General features: G+C 39.3%; 1 protein-coding gene across 3 annotated transcripts in view; it reads left to right on the forward strand.

Moving 5' to 3' along the window:
- The window catches only part of MND1 (meiotic nuclear divisions 1), a 73,177-nt gene that overhangs the window by 10,290 nt on the left and 43,125 nt on the right, over positions 1-19,762 (forward strand). For all 3 annotated transcript variants that reach the window (XM_078001601.1, NM_001258106.1, XM_015139353.3), the window contains 2 exon segments: positions 2,828-2,885; positions 5,612-5,760. In XM_078001601.1, coding sequence (XP_077857727.1) covers positions 2,828-2,885; positions 5,612-5,760 — 207 coding nt within the window.

A 19,762-nucleotide genomic window follows, 5' to 3' on the forward strand; every position in this document is an offset into this window, starting at 1 on the left:
TTTAGGAGATATACCTAATGTAAATGACGAGTTAATGGGTGCAGCACACCAACATGGCACATACATACATATGTAACAAACCTGCATGTTGTGCACATGTACCCTAGAACTTGAAGTATTATAAAAAAAGAAAAAGAAAAAAAAAAGAACAATATTATCTAGGATTATATGTCTTCCATGGTATCCTACACATACCTACACATCTTTTTATATTGTCTTCATCCCTTCTTCATTATCTCTGCTTAATGCCGGGGAGTCTAAGAACTGAGATTTACTTGAGATCATTTGCTCTGTCCACGTCAGTGACCGCACTGAGTTCTGAGGCTAGTTCTTTCCAAGCCTGTTTGTTTATACAGCAGCCCCACTGGGGCAGCCAGTACATCTGGAGCTCTTCCTTGGTGACTGCATTTAGGCAGATATCTCAATGGTTCGTGTTCTTTTTCTAGGGAATTTAAAGTATTTGCAAAGAGGTTTGATTAACTGATTTTTCTAATGCATTAAAGACTTAAAGTCTGTAATGTATTACATGTTCCCTGAGATTCTAAAGTATTATGTTTAAATAATTTATTCCTCAATGTGCAAAAATTAATCTCATACTCTCACGAAGTTCAATGACTTAATATTTTCCTAAATTTACTAACTCTTAGGTGTAGTGAGATGAAATTTTTTCAACATTTTATTACGAAAATTTTCAAACATACAGCAAAGATGAGTTTTTCAGTGAATACCCATATGCCTACTACCTAGATTCTACCATTCTCATTTTATTCTTCTGGCTTTATCACATATATATTCATCTATCTACTTCTTATCTCTCCATCAACTCTTTTTTTTAAATGTACTTCAAAGGAGTTCTTTATATATGTATATCCTGGGTGCCAGGCCTTTTCCAGGTACATGTTTTGCAGTTATTTTAATCTAGTTGGTATTTGTCATTTCATTTACTTTCCAGTGCCCTTGGATGAGCAGAAGTTTTAAATTTTTATGAAGTATAATTTCCAAGTGCAGTTGCCTTTTCAAGTTTATTTTGGAAGAACTGTATCCCAAATTTTTCGTAACAATAATCAAAATATTTCTGGTTTTTTTTGTTGTTGTTGTTTTGTTTTGAGACTGAGTCTCTCTCTTTTGCCCAGGCTGGAGTGCAGTGGTGTGATCTTGGCTTACTGCAGCCTCCACCTCCCAAGTTCAAGCGATTCTTGTGCCTCAGCCTCCCGACTACCTGGGATTACTCGGGTTCCCGCCATAACGCCCAGCTAATTTTTGTATGTTTAGTAGAAACAGGGTTTTGCCATATTGGCCATACTGGTCTCGAACTCCTGAGCTCAAACGATCCACCCGCCTCAGCCTCCCAAAGTGCTGGGATTACAGGGGCGTGAGCCACCATGCCCATCCACAATATTTCTGTTCTAATTACTACATACTTTAGTTTTTTCAAATGATTTAACTTTTGTTATGCAAGTTCTTTTCACCACTTCAACCAAGGCTTATTAGCAGTAGAAAATAATATTCTAGACAGGTTTTTTTTTTTTTTTTCTGGTCGTAAGATTTAAATATTCAACACGCATATCTTCCCTTAATGTTTTCCTTTGCATATGGTGGACATGCAACATGTATATGTGAATGATTGATAGGCAGCCATGAATTGTATAATTTCCCTATTGTTTAGGTATAGCTCTTCCACGAAACCTGACAGTTGCCTGTTTTGCTTTTAGTTAGAACTGCTAAATCTGTACAGTGTCATACATGTTAAAGCACTGTCTGTGTTTTCTTAAAATCAAAGTGTCAGAGAAGGTAATTCGCTCGTGTTACCAAGTGATCCAGTATAACTAGGTTGGTGTTTTTTGATACCATTTCTGTTTTGTTTTGTTTTTTGAAACAGAATCTCACTCTATACTCAGGCTGGAGTATAGTGGCACAGTCATAGCTTACTGCAGCCTCAACCTCCCAGGCTCAAGCGATTCTCCCACCTCAGCCTCCCACGTATCTAGGACTACAGGCACACGCCACTACACCCAGCTAATTTTTTGATTTTGTAGAGTTGTGGTGCGAGAGTGGTCTCAATATGTTACCCAGGCCAGTCTCCAGCTCTTAGGCTCAAGCAGTCCTCCCAAAATGCTGGGATTACAGACAGAAGACACCGTGACTGGCCTATAACTAGTTTTTATACTTAAGTGGGAAGATTGTTCTTTATGTTCTGATCTCCAAGAACTTTATTGTTCTTTATGTTCTCCCTCAGGAGGCTGAAGTGGGAGGATTGCTTGAGCCCTGGAGGTCAAGGCTGCAGTGAGCCATGATCATGCCACTGCACTCCCATCTAGGTGATAGAGTGAAACCATGTCTCAAACAAAAAAAAATTGTATATGTATGCAAAAATCTCTTCATTTTAAGTTCTATTGAGGGTATTGAATGAGATAATCAAAGAGTTTCTTATAAGCTCTAAAATGCTTGATTCTATTATACTGTTCATTTCCAGGCCAATTTTTTAAATACATTTTTTCATGAACATAAAATTATGATGTATATATAAATATATAATAGAACACGATAGGGTGACTATAGTTAACAATAATATATTGTATATTTTAAAATACTAAAAGTGGAATCGTAATGTTCCTAACACAAAGAAATGATCAGTGTTTGAAGGGATGGATACCCTAATTACCACAATTTGATCATAGCACATTGTATACCTGTATCAAAATATCACACATACCCTGTAAATGTATACAACTATTATGTACCCATAATAAAAGTTTTTTAAAAAGATAATATACATAGTAGAAAATAAACACGTGCTTTTCATTTTCTTTAAAACCCTTTTAAACAGAAAGATGTGTTTCAATTAAAAGACTTGGAGAAGATTGCTCCCAAAGAGAAAGGCATTAGTAAGTACCAAAATTACACTGGAATGTTTTGGGAAATATACTGGGATGTTTTGGGAAATATCTTAATATTCATTAAGTCATCTTTTCTGCAACAGTCTTTCACTTTATGGAAAACCTGAATTTCTAGAGACAAAGAAATTACCACCAGTTACCTACCATCCAAAGATAACCACTGTCATGTTGTCCTTTATTTTTCTGTATAATACATCCTGTATATTACATTTTGAATATATATCCCTGTCATTAAATATCCTTTTATAACATAAATGATTGTATAGCATCCCATTGCAATAAAAAATACTTTTAAAAATCTAGTTGATAAGCTGGGTAGTAGCACACACACCTTGAGGTCCCAGCCACTCTGGAGGCTGAAGCGGGAGGATCGCTTCAGGCCAGCTAGGCAACATAGCAAAATCCTGTCTTTAAAATAAAAATCCAGTTATTAGACTGGTTTCCAGTTTTTTTGCTATCGAAAACAATGTATTGACAGGCATCCTTTTATGTATCTATTATTGTTTTGTTTGGCTGTATTTATAAGGTGGAATTTCCCCATAAAAGATATGTATAAATCAGGCTGGGCGCGGTGGCTCACGCCTGTAATCCCAGCACTCTGGGAGGCCAAGGCAGGCAGATCACAGGGTCAGGAGATTGAGACCATCCTGCCTAACGTGGTGAAACCCTGTCTCCACTAAAAATAAAAATAAAAAAATTAGCCCGGCATGGTGGCGGGCATCTGTAGTCCTAGCTACTCAGGAGGCTGAGGCAGGAGAATGGCGTGAACCTGGGAGGCAGAGCTTGCAGTGAACCGAGATCGCACCACTACACTCCATCTTGGGGACAGATCAAGACTCCGTCTCAAAAAAAAAAAAAAAGATATGTATAAATCTAAAGTTTTAGCTACAGAATGCCACATTTCTCCACCCATACTGAGAGTACCCATTTCCTTGAATTCTTTATTTTTTTAGTGTTTTTAATTGGGTAGTCATGTCTAATTGCTTTATTTTTTATTTCTTCAGTTATTAATGTGGTTGAACATTTTTCTCATATATTGGCCATGTATATTTCATTTTATTTTAATTTTATTTATTTATTTATTTTTGAGACAGAATCTACTCTGTCATCCAGGCTGGAGTGCAGTGGTGCAGTCCTGGCACGCTGCAATCTCTGCCTCTCAGGTTCAAGCAATTCTCCTGCTTCAGCCTCATAAGTAGCTGGGATTACAAGTGCCTGCCACCATGCCCAGCTAACCTTTGTATTTTTAGTAGAGATGGGGATTCGCCATGTTGGCCAGGCTGGTCTCAAACCCCTGACCTCAAGTGATCTACCTGCCTCGGCCTCCCAAAGTGCTGGGATTATAGGCATGAGCCACCATGCATATTTTATAGATGCACATTGATGTATTTTTTCTGTGTCTTATGTTGTTTCAAAATGAAAAAACCTCTTTTATTATGAATGTACATACAAATGAAACTAGACAACCACTGAGAGTCCCTCACACTTTTATGCACACCACACAGTTATTCTGTCTTTACAGTCATCAGTGAACAATTGGTTCTGCTACTTCTTAAAGATAGGAAAATTTCTTAAGTTTAAATACACAGCTAACCCTTGAACAACACCTATGTTTTTCAAGATTGGGATACCAATCCCCCACACAATTGAAAATCTGCATGTAACTTTTGACTCCCCCAAAACTTAACTACTGATAGCCTGCTGTTGACGGGAAGCCATACCATGTATTTACTATTCATTAAGTGGCAGTGGATCATCCTAAAGGTCTTCGTCCTTGTCATCTTACGTTGAGTAGGCTGAGGAAGTGGTGTTGCTGTCTCGGGTGGCAGAAAATCCACGTATAACTGGACCCATACAGTTCAAACCTGTACTGTTCAAGGGTCAACTATACAGTTTTAATTACACCAGTGTCCTAATATCCCCAGACAAATTGTAGGTAATGGAATCTCAACTGTAACTTGAAGGATCAAAATCAAAATTCAATACAGTCTACAAGATGGACAAATTTATTTTAAAAATTTGTATTAACTAGATTCCTTTTTTTCTTACCGTTTTCCCTCCCAGTGATTGACAATTTTTTTCTGCAGTATAAGATGATAGCCAAATTACCCAACATCTTTTTTTAAAAAAGAAACATTATTTAGAAAAGGAAAAGATACCATATAGCAACAGACTATGAGCGTTAACACTCTTAAAATTACTTACTAAGCACTGATGCTAGTATCTTCTATTAGTACATAATCTATTGGGGGAGAAAAACTTGCATTTCTGTAGTTCTGTTTTACTTTTTCAAAGGCTTCTCACAAGTAACATTTTATTGACATTACCGCTGTGCACCAAAGTAGGTTTGGAAATGATCATATCTAATAGGTTTTAAAAATTAGGCATAAAGAACAGTTTGCCCTAGAGTCATCCAGTGTTACTGCTAAGAGTTAGGACTAGAACTCAGGTCCTATTCTTAATCCTGTATATGACCTGTTTTCCCCTAAGCTCCCATATAAGTTATGCTTTGCTTAAGGATGGGGATACATTCTAAGGAATGTTTCCTTAGGCAATTTTTTGTTGTGCATATTGTTATTTTTAAGAGCTTATTATTTATTAACTTTTTAATTCTTGATTTGTCATATGTTTTGCAAGTGTTTCTCCGGTTATTTGTCCTTTAATTTTATTTATGGTGTTTTTTTAACATAGAGTCTTTAAAAATTGTCTCTTAGCTGCTATGTCAGTAAAAGAAGTCCTTCAGAGCTTAGTTGATGATGGTATGGTTGACTGTGAGAGGATCGGAACTTCTAATTATTATTGGGCTTTTCCAAGTAAAGCTCTTCATGCAAGGAAACGTAAATTGGAGGTTCTGGAATCTCAGGTAAGCTGCCACAGTTAAAAGGAATAGATTTGCTTTATAACAGGAGTTGTTTTACTTCATCCTCTTTTCGTTTAGCAGTTACTTTTAAATTTTTGATGTGCATTATTTGACTGAAAGTCTAAAGATAATCAACATCTCTTTCTACAAAACAATATGAGGAACTTAGAACGTTTTAATTTTCATCTTCCCATATGTCAAGGTATTGTTTTTGTTGTTGCTGTTTTTATTGTTTTTTAATTTTCTCTTTATCAGTAGATGGTTTTTTGGGAGCAGTTTTAGACTTACAGAAAAACATTGATGGAAAAGTACAGAGTTCCCAAACATGCCCTTCCTCCCTCACCATGCACACAGTTTCCCCTATTATTGACATCCTATGCTAGTGTAATAAGTTTGTCACAATTGAGCCAATATTGATTTATTATTAACTAAATTCCATAGCTTACATTAGGGTTCATTCTTGGTGTTATATATTATGTGAGTTTTGACAAATGCACGATGATGTGTATCCACAATTATAGTGTTGTACAGAATAGTTTCACTGCCCTAAAAATCTGCTGTTCCCCACCTATTCATCCCTTCCTTCTCCTGAAACTCTAGCAACCACTGATCTTTTTACTGTCTCTATAGTTTCACCTTTTCCATATAGTTGGAATCATATAGTGTGTAACCTTTTCAGATTGGCTTCCTTCACTTCACAATATGCATTTGAGGTTTCTCCATGTCTATTAGTGGCTTGATGGCTCATTTCTTTTTATTGCTGAATAATATTTCGTTCTATGATTATACCACAGTTTGTTTATCCATTGAGCTATTGAGGAACATCTGGGTCACATCCAAGTTCGGGCAGTTACAAATAAAGCTGCCATAAACATTCGTGTGTAGGTTTTGTGTACACATAAATTTTCAACACATTTAGTACCAAGGAGCATGATTGCTGGATTGTATGGTAAGTTTATGTTTACTTTCTAGGAAACTGCCAAAGTATCTGTTTTTGCATTCCCAACTATGGTGGGTAAGAGTTACTATTGGTTCACATCATTGCCAGGATTTGGTGTTGTCAGTGTTTTGTATTTTAGCCAGTCTAATACATGTGTAGTGGTATCTCATTGTTGTTTTAAATTGCCATTCTCTAATGACGTATGATTTGGACATCTTTTTTTTTTTTTTTTTTTCTTTTGTGAGATGGAGTTTCACTTTTTTTGCCCAGGCTGGCGTGCAATGGTGCGATCTCAGCTTACTGTAACTTCTGCCTCCCTGGTTCAAATGATTCTCCTGCCTCAGCCTTCCAAGTAGCTGGGATTACAGGCGCATGCCACCACGTCCAGCTAATTTTGTATTTTTAGGAGAAATGGGGTTTCACCGTGATGGCCACACTAGTCTCAAACTCCTGACCTCAGGTGATCCACCCACCTTGGCCTCCCAAAGTGCTGGGTTTATGGCGTGAGCCACCACGCCCAGCCCTGGAACATCTTTTTTTATGCTTATTTGTCATCTGTGTAACAGGAGGTGTTTAGATCTTTTGCCCATTTTTTAATTGGGTTTTTGTTTTCTCATTTTTGAGTTTTAAGAGTTCTTTGTATATTTCGGACACCAGTTCTTTATCAAATACGTGCTTTTCAGAGATTTTCTCTGAGTCTGTGGCTTGTCTTTTCATTATTTTAACAGCGTCTTTCACAGAGCAGTTTTCAATTTTAATGAAGTCCAACTGGTCAATTTCTTTCTTCCCTGGGACATTCTTTTGGTGTTGTAACTAAAAAGTCATGGCCAAACCCAGCGGCATGTCGATTTTCTCCTATGTTACCTTCTAGGAGTTTTGTAGTTTTGCATTTTACACTTAGATTTATTATCCATTTTGAGTTAATTTTTGGGAAAGGTGTAAAGTGTGTGTCTAAATTCAATTTTTTGTACATACATGTCCAAAGTAACTGTATTTTGGTATAATTTACTTCTTTTGTGTATGTGTGTATATATATATGTATATGTCTATATATGTATACACATAAAGCAAGACCCTGTCTCACACACACACAAATATATATATACACACACACATATATATATATACACACACACTTATATAACTACTAAAGTACCCAGGGTCTTGCTTTGGCACCCAGGCTGGAGTGTAATGGCACAAACATGGTTCACTGCAGCCTCAACCTCCCAGGCCCAAGCCATCCTCCCACTTCAGCCTCCTGAGTAGCTGGGATTATAGCATACTCTGCTAATTTTTGCACTTTTTTGTAGAGACAGGGTTTTGCCATGTTGCCCGGGCTGGTCTTGAACTCCTGAGCTCAAGTGATCCACCTACCTCAGCTTCCTAAAGTGCTGGTGGGTGAGCCACTGCAAGCGGCCTGTAACCCTGTGCACTTTATGAATTTAAAAACATGTCAAGAAGGAATCCATACTGAAGGACTTCCTTTAGTAATTTGTTCAGCCAGAGTGTAAGAGTGGTAAACTCTCAATCTTTGTTTGAAAATGTCTAATTTATCATTGCTTCCCAAATATAGAATTCTTAGTTATTTTTCCTCAGCATTTTGAAAATGTTATTTCGTTGTCTTGTGGCATATGTTGCTAATGAGTTGTTTTGCTATCATTCTAATTGTCTTGTTTTGCTTAGTAATTTCTCTTCTGTTTGCTTTTAAGATTTCCTTCAGTCTTTGATGTTATGTTATGATGTTTTATCATGAATCCGAGTTTGCATGTTTTTATTTCTTCTGCTTTAGGACCCTGGCTGCTGCTTCCATGTAATAATTAAAGTCTTCTATTATGGAAAATTCTGGCTGGGCGCAGTGGCTCACGCCTGTAATCCCAGCACTTTGGGAGGCCAAGGCGGGCAGATCACAAGGTCAGGAGATTGAGACCATCCTGGTTAACATGGTGAAACCCTGTCTCTACTAAAAATACAAAAAAAATTAGCTGGGCGTGGTGGCGGGCGCCTGTAGTCCCAGCTACTCGGGAGGCTGATGCAGGAGAATGGTGTGAACCTGGGAGGCAGAGCTTGCAGTGAGCCGAGATTGTGCCACTGCACTCCAGCCTGGGTGACAGAGCAAGACTCTGTCTCAAAAAAAAAAAAAAAAAAAGAAAAAGAAAAGAAAAGAAAATTGTAAGGTAGTATTACTTCAACTGTTTCCTGTTCCCTAATAGCTCTGTTCTTTCCTTCTGGGATTCCTATCTGTATCCTCATTCTGTCGTCTATGTTGTTTAAGAACTCTTTATTTTTCCATGTCTGTGATTCATTGCAGTTAATTTTCTCAGCTCTCTTTCACTTTCAGTTCTTTCCATACTATTTATAATCTGCTACTTAGCTGTTCATTGAGTCTTTTTATTTTAATAATTAGATTTTATCTCTAGAAATTCTATTTGGTCCTTTTTCAGTTCTCCCTATCCTGTTTTTCCTACACTGTTCTATTTCATTATGGCTTCTATTGCTTTCATCTCTTTTACAAATTTAAACTTATTGATATGGCTTTGATCTGTGTCCACTCCGAAACCTCATGTCAAATTGTAATCCCCAGTGTTGGAGGTGGGGCCTGATGGCAAGTGATTGGATCTTGGGGGCAGTTTCTCATGAATGGTTTAGCATCATCCCCTCAGTGCTGTTCTTGTGATAGTGAGTGAGTTCTCATGAGATCTGGCTGTTTAAGTGTGTAGCACCTCCCCCGCCTTTGAGTCCTGCTCCTGCCATATAAAACGCCTGCTCCGCTAAGTAAAAGATCCCTGAGGCCTCCCCAGAAGCAGAAACCCCCATGCTTCCAGTATAGCCTGCAGAACCATGAGCCAATTAAACCTCTTTTCTTTATAAATTACCCAGTCTCAGGTATTTCTTTATAGCAATGTGAGAACAGCCTAATACACATACTTATATTTTCCGATTACTTAAATATGTCAAATTTGGGGAGGACTATTAATTTGATATGTGTATCTGTTGGCTGCTACCATTTGTAGTTTTTTTTAACCTGTATGTTTTTTAGTTTTTATTTATGAGCTCACATTCAATTGGTGATGTTTAGTCTGTGGGAGCCACAGGTGCTCTGTGAAATAGTGGTTTAGGTTTTTTTTTTTTTTAGAGTCTTTGGGTACTTTAGTAGTTATAGACCAATTTTTATGTTAATTTCTTGGCTTACAGTTCTACTGCCTCATGTTTTATACAGGATGAGTACTGCATAAAATTTAGTATGCATGTCTATACATGGCATGGATTGAGAGATTTGTTTTCCTATAGGTGACTTTCCCCCACCCCCACATAAAGTGCAAGATGGAGGTAAGCTCCTTGTTATTGTCCATGGAATTTGCTGGTACTTTGAGCTATATGCTGGAGTTCAGTTCTAGCCCTCCTTGTTTCATGACCCTTCACACCTGCTTTCCTGGTGTGCATGTTAGACTCCTAGCCCCTAGTCACCTTTCTATTGTTGCTTTTTGTTTTTTCATTTCTGTCACCTGGGGATAGTTCTTCCTTTTTTTTTTTTTTTTTTTTTTTTTTTTTTTTTTTTCTGAGATAGAGTTTCGCTCTTGTCGCCCAGGCTGGAGTGCAGTGGCACAAGCTCAGCTCACTGCAATCTCCGCCTCCCAGGTTCAAGCAATTCTCCTGCCTCAGCCTCCCAAGTAGCTGGGATTACAGGTGCCCACCACCATGCTTGGCTAATTTTTGTATTTTTAGTAGAGACAGGGTTTTGCCACTTTAGCCAGGCTGGTCTCGAACTCCTGACCTCAGGTGATCTACCCGCCTCGGCCTCCCAAAGTGCTGGGATTACAGGCATGAGCCATTGCACCCAGCCTGATTTTATTTTTTTGTTCATCATTCAAAAGACAGTTTTCCATGTTTTTTGAGTAAAAGAAGATGTGTTGGATTTTGGAAATAACATGCCTTCAAAGAGCATGCAGTCAGTTGTAGGAGGACAGTGGGAGAAAAGGAAGAGGATAGAGAAGGATTGGTGAAGAGATAGGTAGAGGCCACATTCCTCTGTGGCATGATCAGGAGTTCGGACCTACCTAAGAGGGATGGAAAGCCAATGAACATTTTTACCAGAGAAGTTACATGATGATAAATGCCTTTCTGGGGACAGTATGAAGAACAGGTTGAGGGAAATGGCGCCTAGGATCAGAGAAATCAGCTATGAGGCTATTATAATTGCATGGTTAACAAATGGGGACCCACATTGAGGTGTCTGCACACTCTCTAGGATGGCTACTGTCAGACACACGGAGAGGGCCAGGAGTGGTGGCTCATGCCTGTTATCCCAATGCTTTGGGAGGTCGAAGTGGGAGGATCACTTGAGCCCAGGAGTTCACGACCAGCCTGGGCAACACAGCAAGATTTTTTACAAAATAATAGTAATAAATTTTTTTCGAAAGAGAATAATAAGTGTTAGCAAGGATGTGGACAAATTGGAGCCCTTGTGCACTGTTGATGGGAATGTGAAATGGTGCAGCTGCCGTGGAAAACAGTATGGTGGCTCCTCAAAGAGTTATAAATAGAATTACCCTGTGATTCAATAGTTCTATGGTGTACATCTGTGGTCTCAGCTACTTGGGGCCTGAGGTGGGAGGATCACTTGAGCCCAGGATTTCAAGACCAGTCTGGGCAACATGGCAAGACTGCGTCTCTACAAAAAAATTGTAAAAGTAGCCGGGGATAGTGGCAGGCTCCTGTGGTCCTGGCTATTTGACAGGCTAAGGTAGGAGGATCTCATGAGCCTAGGAGTTTGAGGTTGCAGTGAGCCGTGTTCGTGCCACTGCACTGCAGGTTGGGCCACAGAGTGAGACCCTGTTTAAGAAAAAAAATTCCATTTTTTGGTACATATCCAAGACTTGAAAGCAGGGTCTTGAAGAGCTATTTTTACACCTACATTCATAGCAGCATTACAGTAGCTGAAAGGTGGAAGCAACCCAAATGGCTTTCCATGAATGAATAAGCAAAATGTGAAAGTGGAATATTATTCAGCCTTGAAAAGGAATGACATTCCTTTTATTTATTTATTTAGAGATGGAGTCTCACCCTGTCGCCCAGGCTGAAGTACAGTGGCACAGTCATAGCTCACTGCAGCCTCAAAACTCCTTAGTGTAAGTGATTCTCCAGCCTTAGCCTCCTGAGTGGCTAGGATTGCAGGCTCATCCCACCACAAGGAATGAAATTCTGACAAATGCTACAACATGGATGAACCTTGAGGGCAGTATGCTAAGTGAAAAGTCTATCATAAAAAGACAAATACTATATGATTCCACATAATATGAGGTATCTAGAGTAGTCAAACTTACAGAAATAAAAAATAGAATGAGGGCTGACGTTGCTGACCTTAGAAGATGATTCCACTGGCACTCCTGTCCCTGACTGAAGAACCAGATGTTGTTGCCAGCAAAAAAAAAAAAATTCTATCCAAGCTACCAGTCACAGTTCTGGAAGGTATGTGTCATTGGCCAAGCCTGGGTCATGTGTCCACACTCTAGTTGCCAGGAGAGCTGGGGAAGTAAATAATTAGGGTTTCTAGATTCTGTGGTAGGAGTTAGCTGCTTCCTGTTGGCACAAACAGTTCCCCAAAACAGAAACAGGGTTCAGATGCTGAATAGCACCCCTGCTCCTGTGATAGATACTCAGAAAATAAGAGAAAAAACTCTAGAAAGGAACACAGGACATGGAGTCAAAATAACAACAAATTTATGGAATACCACCATCGTGTGCTAGATACTGTTCTGGGCACTTGGGATCCATTAGTAAACAAAGGTTGAAAGCGGGGAGATCAGATAGGTTATTGGAATAATCCAACTGTAAGGTTACAGTGGTTTTTTATTTATTTTATATTTTTTATTTAAGAAAAAGGAGCCGGGCACGGTGGCTCACGCCTGTAATCCCAGCACTTTGGGAGGCCGAGGTGGGTGGATCACGAGGTCAGCAGTTCAAGACCAGCCTGACCAACATGGTGAAAACTCGTCTCTACTGAAAATACCAAAAAAAAAAAAAAATTTTAGCTGGGCATGGTGGCGGATCCCTGTAATCTCAGCTACTTAGGTGGCTGAGGCAGGAGAATCTCTTGAAACCAGAAGGTGGGGGTTGCAGTGAGCTGAGATTGTGCCACTGCACTCTAGCCGGGGCAACGAGAGCAAAACTCCGTCTTAAAAAAAAAAAGGAAAGAGAAGGCCTCAGAAAAGAGGTCATCTTTTTTGTTTTTTTTTCGTTTTAGGAGATGGAGTCTTGCTCTGTCACCCAGGTTGGAATGCAGGGGCACAATCATAGCTCACTGCAGCCTTGAACTCCTGGGCTCCAGCAGTCCTCCCACTTCAGCCTCCCGAAGTTCTGGGATTACTGGTGTGAGCCACTGTGGCTGACCACAGTAATGATGGTTTAAACCAAAGCAGTGGCAATGGATTTGTGAAAAAAGTTGTTGAATTCTGGATATAGTTTGAAATTAGAGCCAATAGGATTTCCTTATGGAATGGATATAGAGTGTGAGGTCAATAAGGGAATTGTATTAGTTTTTTATGACTGCCATAGTAAATTAGTGCAAACTTGGTGGCTGCAAACGAAAAAATAAATTCTATCACAGCTCTGGAGGCCAAAAGTTCAAAATCAGTGTTACTAGGCCAAAATCAAAGTGTTGGCACAGCTGCTCCTCCTCCAGAGGCTCTCTGGGATAATCTTCCTCGCCTCTTTCAATTTCTGTGGGCTGCCAGCATTCTTTGACTTGTTGCTGCATCACTCTAATCTCTGCCTCTGGGTCACATTGCCTTCTCTTCTGCTGTATGTGTCAAATTTCCCTTTAATAAGGATACATGTGATTACATTTAGGATCTGTCATAGTAATCCTTGATATGAACATTGACTACCATAGCAATTGTGGATGAATGTTTTAAAAATTCTACTAAGATAGGGAAGACTGCAGGAGGAGCAGGTTCCTGAAGGAAAATCAGAAATTCAGCTTTGACCATGTTAAGTTTGAAGTGACTGTTAGACAAAGAAGTGGAAACCATCAAGTAGACAATTAAATATATGAATCTGTATTTCAGAGACAAGTCTATAATTTAACCAACTGCTTCACTAATCTCACTGCAGATGGGGGAGTCCTCACTGAATCCTGACTCTCAGGTTGTTCCACATTTTCTTTGAAGTTCTATATTTAGAGTGTTATTGGTTACAAGTACTAGGACGTTACTCACGCTAGTGGGTATGTTTTAAGGAAGTAGAAACAGGAATGGGAAAACATGTAAGAATAATAACTGGTATTTATTGAGCATTTGTGCCTGGCAGTGAACCATGGTCCTAAATGTATTATCTCATTTAATCCCCACAGTATTATGAGGTTAGTATGGTATTTATTTTATAGATGAAGAAACTGAGGCACAGAGAGATTAAGAGCTTGTCCAAGTCTCACAGTAAGTGTGGAATTGGGATTCCATCTCAGGTATTTTGACTCCAGATAGCCTGTCTTTCCATTCTCCCCTCCTTACTGTCCCCTCCTCTCCCTTTGGCTGCTAGAGTTGGGTAGAATGGAAGTCTCAAAAGCACTATGGCTGGGCAGATATTCTAAAAGTACTCACCTTATCTCTCTTTTTTTTCAACAACCTTGCTGAGATATAGTTTATATACTGTATAATTCACCCATTTAAAGTGTATGGTGTAATAGTTTTTAATATGTTCACTGATAGATGTACAGTCATCACTACAGTCAATTTGAGAACATTTTCATTACCTCACACGGAAACCCTCTACTCTTTAGCTATTATTCTGAATCTTCTGAGCCCACTCCTCCCACACAGACCTAGGCAACCACTAATCTACTTTCTGTCACTGTAGATTTCCCTGTTCTGGACATTCTATATGAATGGAATCATATAATATGTAGTCTTTCATGACTGACTTCTTTCCCTTGTCATAGTATTTTCAAAGTTCATCTATGTTGTATGTTTTAGTACTTCATTACTTTTTATGGCCAAATAATACTCTGTTGTACAAATATACCACATCTCATTTATCCATTCACAAATATACCACATCTCATTTATCCATTCATCTGTTGATGGGCATGTGAGTTGTTTCCACTTTTTGACTATTCTGAATAATGCTGCTCTAAACTTTGATGTACATGTTTTTGTGTGGACATATGTTTTCATTTCTCTTGGTGTATACCTAGGAGTACAACTTCTAGGTCATATGGTAACTCTGTGTTTAATTAGGTGAAGAACTGCCAGACTGTTTGCCAGAGCAACTGCACCATTTTATAGTTCTAATAACAGTGTGTTGGCTGGGCGCGGTGGCTCACACCTGTAATCCCAGCACTTTGGGAGGCCGAGGCGGGCGGATCACGAGGTCAGGAGTTCAAGACCAGCCTGACCAACATGATGAAACCCCGTCTCTACTAAAAATACAAAAATTAGCCGGGCATGGTGGTGCACGCCTGTAATCCCAGCTACTTGGGAGGCTGAGGCAGGAGAATTGCTTGAACCTGGGAGACGGAGGTTGCAGTGAGCCAAGATCAGGTCTCTGCACTCCAGCCTGGGTGACAGAACAAGACCCTGTCTAAAAAAAAACACAACAAAAAAAACCTCTGTTAGCATACTCATTTCTCCACATCCTCCCAAAACCTATCTGAATTTTTGATTCTAGCCATCCTAGTGGGTGTGAAGTGGTATCTCATTGTGGTTTTGGCTTCCATTTCTCTGATGACTGGTGATGTTGAGCATCTTTTCATGTGCTTCTTGGCCGTTTGCATATCTTCCTTGAATAAATGTTTATTACTATTCTTTGCCCATATCTCTTCTCTTAAATGTGATGCTGTATTTTTCTTTCCTGCTAGGAAACAACGTGCATATTCACTCAGCAAATTTTTAAAATCTTAGTTATGAATTTAGAAACTTTATAAAGGGTAATTTACTTTTGGGCCTTACTGAACTTCCCTATCTTCATGTTTTTTTGTTCTTGCTTTTATCCATTTTGAGAATTCCCTTTTCTGTCCTCTCTATTTAGCCAAATTCTAAATATCTCTTAGAAACCTCCTCAAGCTCTCATTGCTTAAAATATTCTTACCCTTCTCTAACCTCCTGTAATATTTTTTATCACAAGTAAAATATGTTGCTTTGGCATGTACTGCTGGTTGCCTAGCTAGTAAACACTGTCCTCCTCTTCTTTACTATTAATACACTTTGTTAAGGGATAGTGTGTCTTACTAAAAAATACTCATCTTTCCAGACTCCCTAGCAACTAATGGTGGCAATGGGAAGCAGGTCTGATAAATGAGATGTAAGTAGAAGACTAGCTTTGACTTTCCTGGGAAAGTTTTCACTTTCCTGAAAAAGGCAAAGCTTCTTTCTCTTATTTTCTGTGATACTGCGTTACCAAGGTAGAAAGCATAAGGATGACAGTTCTGTTCATTCATGTCCATATCACATTCTCAAAGAATGACAGAGCCTGGAAAAAAGATCTTGGGTCTCTGGTGGCATCATGAGATACTGTACTAGCCTTGTTTAATCCAGTTTTAGTTAAGTATTGTTATTTGTGGCTGAATGTGTATTCTAAATGAATACTACTGTTTTGTAGCCTTTAAAAAAAAAGTGTGATTTAGATTTTGTATTAGTTATCCATTGCTGTGTAACAAAAATATGTACTCCAAAACAGGATGACTTTAAGAAATAGACATTACTGTCTCACAGTTCTTGTGACTCATGAATCCCAGCATGGCTTAGTTGGGTACGTCTGGCTCAAGGCCTTATGCGAGATATAGTCAAACTGTTGGCCAGGGTCATATTCTCATCTGAAGGTTCATCTGGGAGAGGATCTGCTTCCAAATCCAATCATGTGGTTATTGAATTTAGTTCCTTGCAGGGTCTTGGGGATCTCAGTTCCATGATGGCTTTTGTCCTGAGGCCTCCTTCCGCTTCTTACCACATGGTTTTCTCCATAGTACAGCTCACAATATGGCAGCTGGCATCCCTCAAAGCAAACACACGTGTGAGAGTCCAAGACAGAAGCAGTAGTTTTTTTGTATCTTAATCTAGGAAGCAACATCCCATCACCTCAGCCACATTTTATTACCTAGAAACAAGTCATTAAATTCAGTGTACACTCAAGAGAGGAGATTACACATGACCATAAATACAGGCATACCTCAGAGATATTGCAGGTTCAGTTCCATACCACCACAATAAAGGGAATAATGCAATAAAGTGAGGACAGAAACTTTTTGGTTTCTTAGTGCACCTAAAAGTTATATTTACACTATACTGTAATCTATTAGGCGTGTGATAACATGTTTTTAAAAACTAATGTACATTAATTAAAAAATACTTTATTGCTAAAAAATGCTGATGAGCATCTGAGCCTTCTGTGAGTTGTAATCTTTTTGCAGGTGGAGGGTATTGCCTTGATCTTGATGGTTGCTGACTGATCAGGGTGATAGTTGCTGAAGGGTAGATGGCTATAGTCGGTTTTTAAAAATAAGACAACTGTGAAGTTTGCTCCATTGATTGATTTCACAAAAGATTTCTCTGTAGTATGTGATGCTGTTTGATAGCATTTTACCCACAACAGAACTTTGAAAATTGGAGTCGGTCCTCTCAAACCCTGCCTCTACTTTATCAATTAAGTTTTTGGAATATTCTAAATCCTTTATTGCCATTTCAACAATGTTCATAGTGTCTGCATGAGGAATAGATTCCATCTCAAGAAAACACTTTCTTTGCTCATCTATAAGAAGCAATTCCTAGGACTAGACTTGGTGGCTCATTCCTGTAATCCCAGCACTTAGGGAGGCTGAGACAGGCAGATCACTTGAGGACAGAAGTTCAAGACCAGCCTAGCCAACATCATGAAACCCTGTCTCTACTTAAAATACAAAGATTACCCGGACTTGGTGGCATACGCCTGGAATCCCAGCTACTCAGGAGGCTTGAGACGGGAGAATTACTTGAACCTAGGAGGTGGAGGTTGCAGTGAGCTGAGATCACGCCACTGCCCTCCAGCCTGGGTAACAGAGCCAGACTCCATCTCAAAAAAAGAAGCAATTTCTCATCTATTTAAGTATTATCATAAGATTGCAGCAATTCAGTCACATTTTTAGTCTCTGCTTCTCCTTCTCATTCTTATTCTTGCCATTTCCATCACATCAGTTACTTCTTCCATTGGAGTCTTGAACCCCTCAAAGTCATACATGGGGGCTGGAATCAACTTCCTCCAAATTTCTATAAATGTTGATGTTTTGACCTCCTCCCCTGAATCACAAATGTTTTGTTTTGTTTTTTGAGATGGAGTCTCACTCTGTCATCCAGGTATTGGCACGATCCTAGCTCACTACAACCTCTGCCTCCCGGGTTCAAGTGATTCTCTGGTCTCAGGTCTCCCAAGTAGCTGGGATTATGGGCATGCATCATCACGCCTGGCTAACTTTTGTATTTTTAGTAGAGATGGGGTTTCACGATGTTGGCCAGGCTGGCCTTGAACTCTTGACTTCAAGGGATCTGCCCACCTCAGCCTCCCAAAGTGCTGGGATTATAGGCGGTATCCACCATGCCTGGCCACAAATATTCTTAATGGCATCTAGAATGGTGAATCCTTCCCAGAAAGTTTTCAGTTTACTTTGCTCAGATCCGTCAGAGGAGTCATTGTGGCAGCTATAGCCTTACTGAATGTTTTTCTTAATAAAACTTGAAAGTTGAAATTACTCCTTGATCCATGGGCTACAGAATGGGTATTGTGTTATTAGGCATGAAGACATTAATCTCCTTGTATATCTTCATCAGAGTTCTTGGGTGACTAGGTGCATTGTCATTGGGCAGTAATATTTTGAAAGAAATCTTTTTTCTGAGCAGCAAGTCTCAACGGTTGCCTTGAAATACCCAATAAGCCATGCTGTAAATAGATATGCTGTCATCTGAGCTTTGTTGTTCCATTTATAGGGCACAGGCGGAGTAGATTTAGAATAATTCTTAAGGGCCCTAGGGTTTTCACTGAGCATTGGCTTCAACTAAAGTCACCAGCTGTATTAGCCTCTAATAAGAGTGTCACCCTGGCCTTTGAAACTTTAAAGCCAGGCATGGACTTCTCCTCTCTTGCTATGAAAGTCCTAGATGACATCTTTTTCCAACAGAAGGCTGTTTTGTCTACCCTGAAAATTTTTTGTTTAGTGTAGCTTGGCTAGGTCTTCTGGATAACTTGCTTCACTTCATAGTACTTGCAACCTCGTCTTGCACTTTTGTGTTATGGAGATGGCCTCTTTCCTTAAACCTTATGAGTCAATCTCTGCTAGCTTCCAGCTTTTTCTGTGCAGCTTCCTCACCTCTCTCAGCCTACAGAGAATTGAAGAGAGTTGAGGTTTTGCTCTGGATTAGGCTTTGGCTTAAGGGAACGTTGTGGTTGGCTTGATCCTCTACCCAGACCACTAAAACTTTCTCTATCTCAGCAATAAGGCTTTGCTTACCATTTGCGTGTTTACTAGATTAGCACTTTTAATTTCCTTCAGGAACTTTTCCTTTGCACTTGCAACTTGGCTCTTTGGCACAAGAGGCCTAGCTTTCGACCTGTTTTGGCTTTTGACTGTATCTTCCTAACTAAGCTTAATCATTTCTGGCTTTTGATTTAAAGTGGGAGATGTGTGACCTTTTTTCACTTGAATGCTTAGAAGCCACTGTAGGGTTATTAATTGGCCTAATTTCAATATTGTTGTGTCTCAGGGAATAGGGAAGGCCAAGGGAGGGTGAGAGATGGAGGAACGTTGAGTCACTGGAGCAGTCAGAATACATACAACATATATTAAGTTCACTGTCTTATGTTGGCATGGTTTGTGACACCCCAAAACAATTACAGTAGTAACATCAAGATCACAGATCACCATGAAAAATGTAATAATAATGAAAAAGTTTAAAGTAATGCAAGAATTACACAGAAACAAGAAGTGAGCATATGCCATTGGAAAAATGACACCGATAGACTTGCTTGACTCAAGGTCGCCACAAACTTAATCTGTAGAAAACACTATCTGAAGTGCAGTAAAGCAAAGCACAATAAAAACGAGGTATG

This window comes from Macaca mulatta, chromosome 5 (assembly GCF_049350105.2).
Source record: "Macaca mulatta isolate MMU2019108-1 chromosome 5, T2T-MMU8v2.0, whole genome shotgun sequence".
Classification (NCBI taxonomy): Eukaryota; Metazoa; Chordata; class Mammalia; order Primates; family Cercopithecidae; genus Macaca; species Macaca mulatta.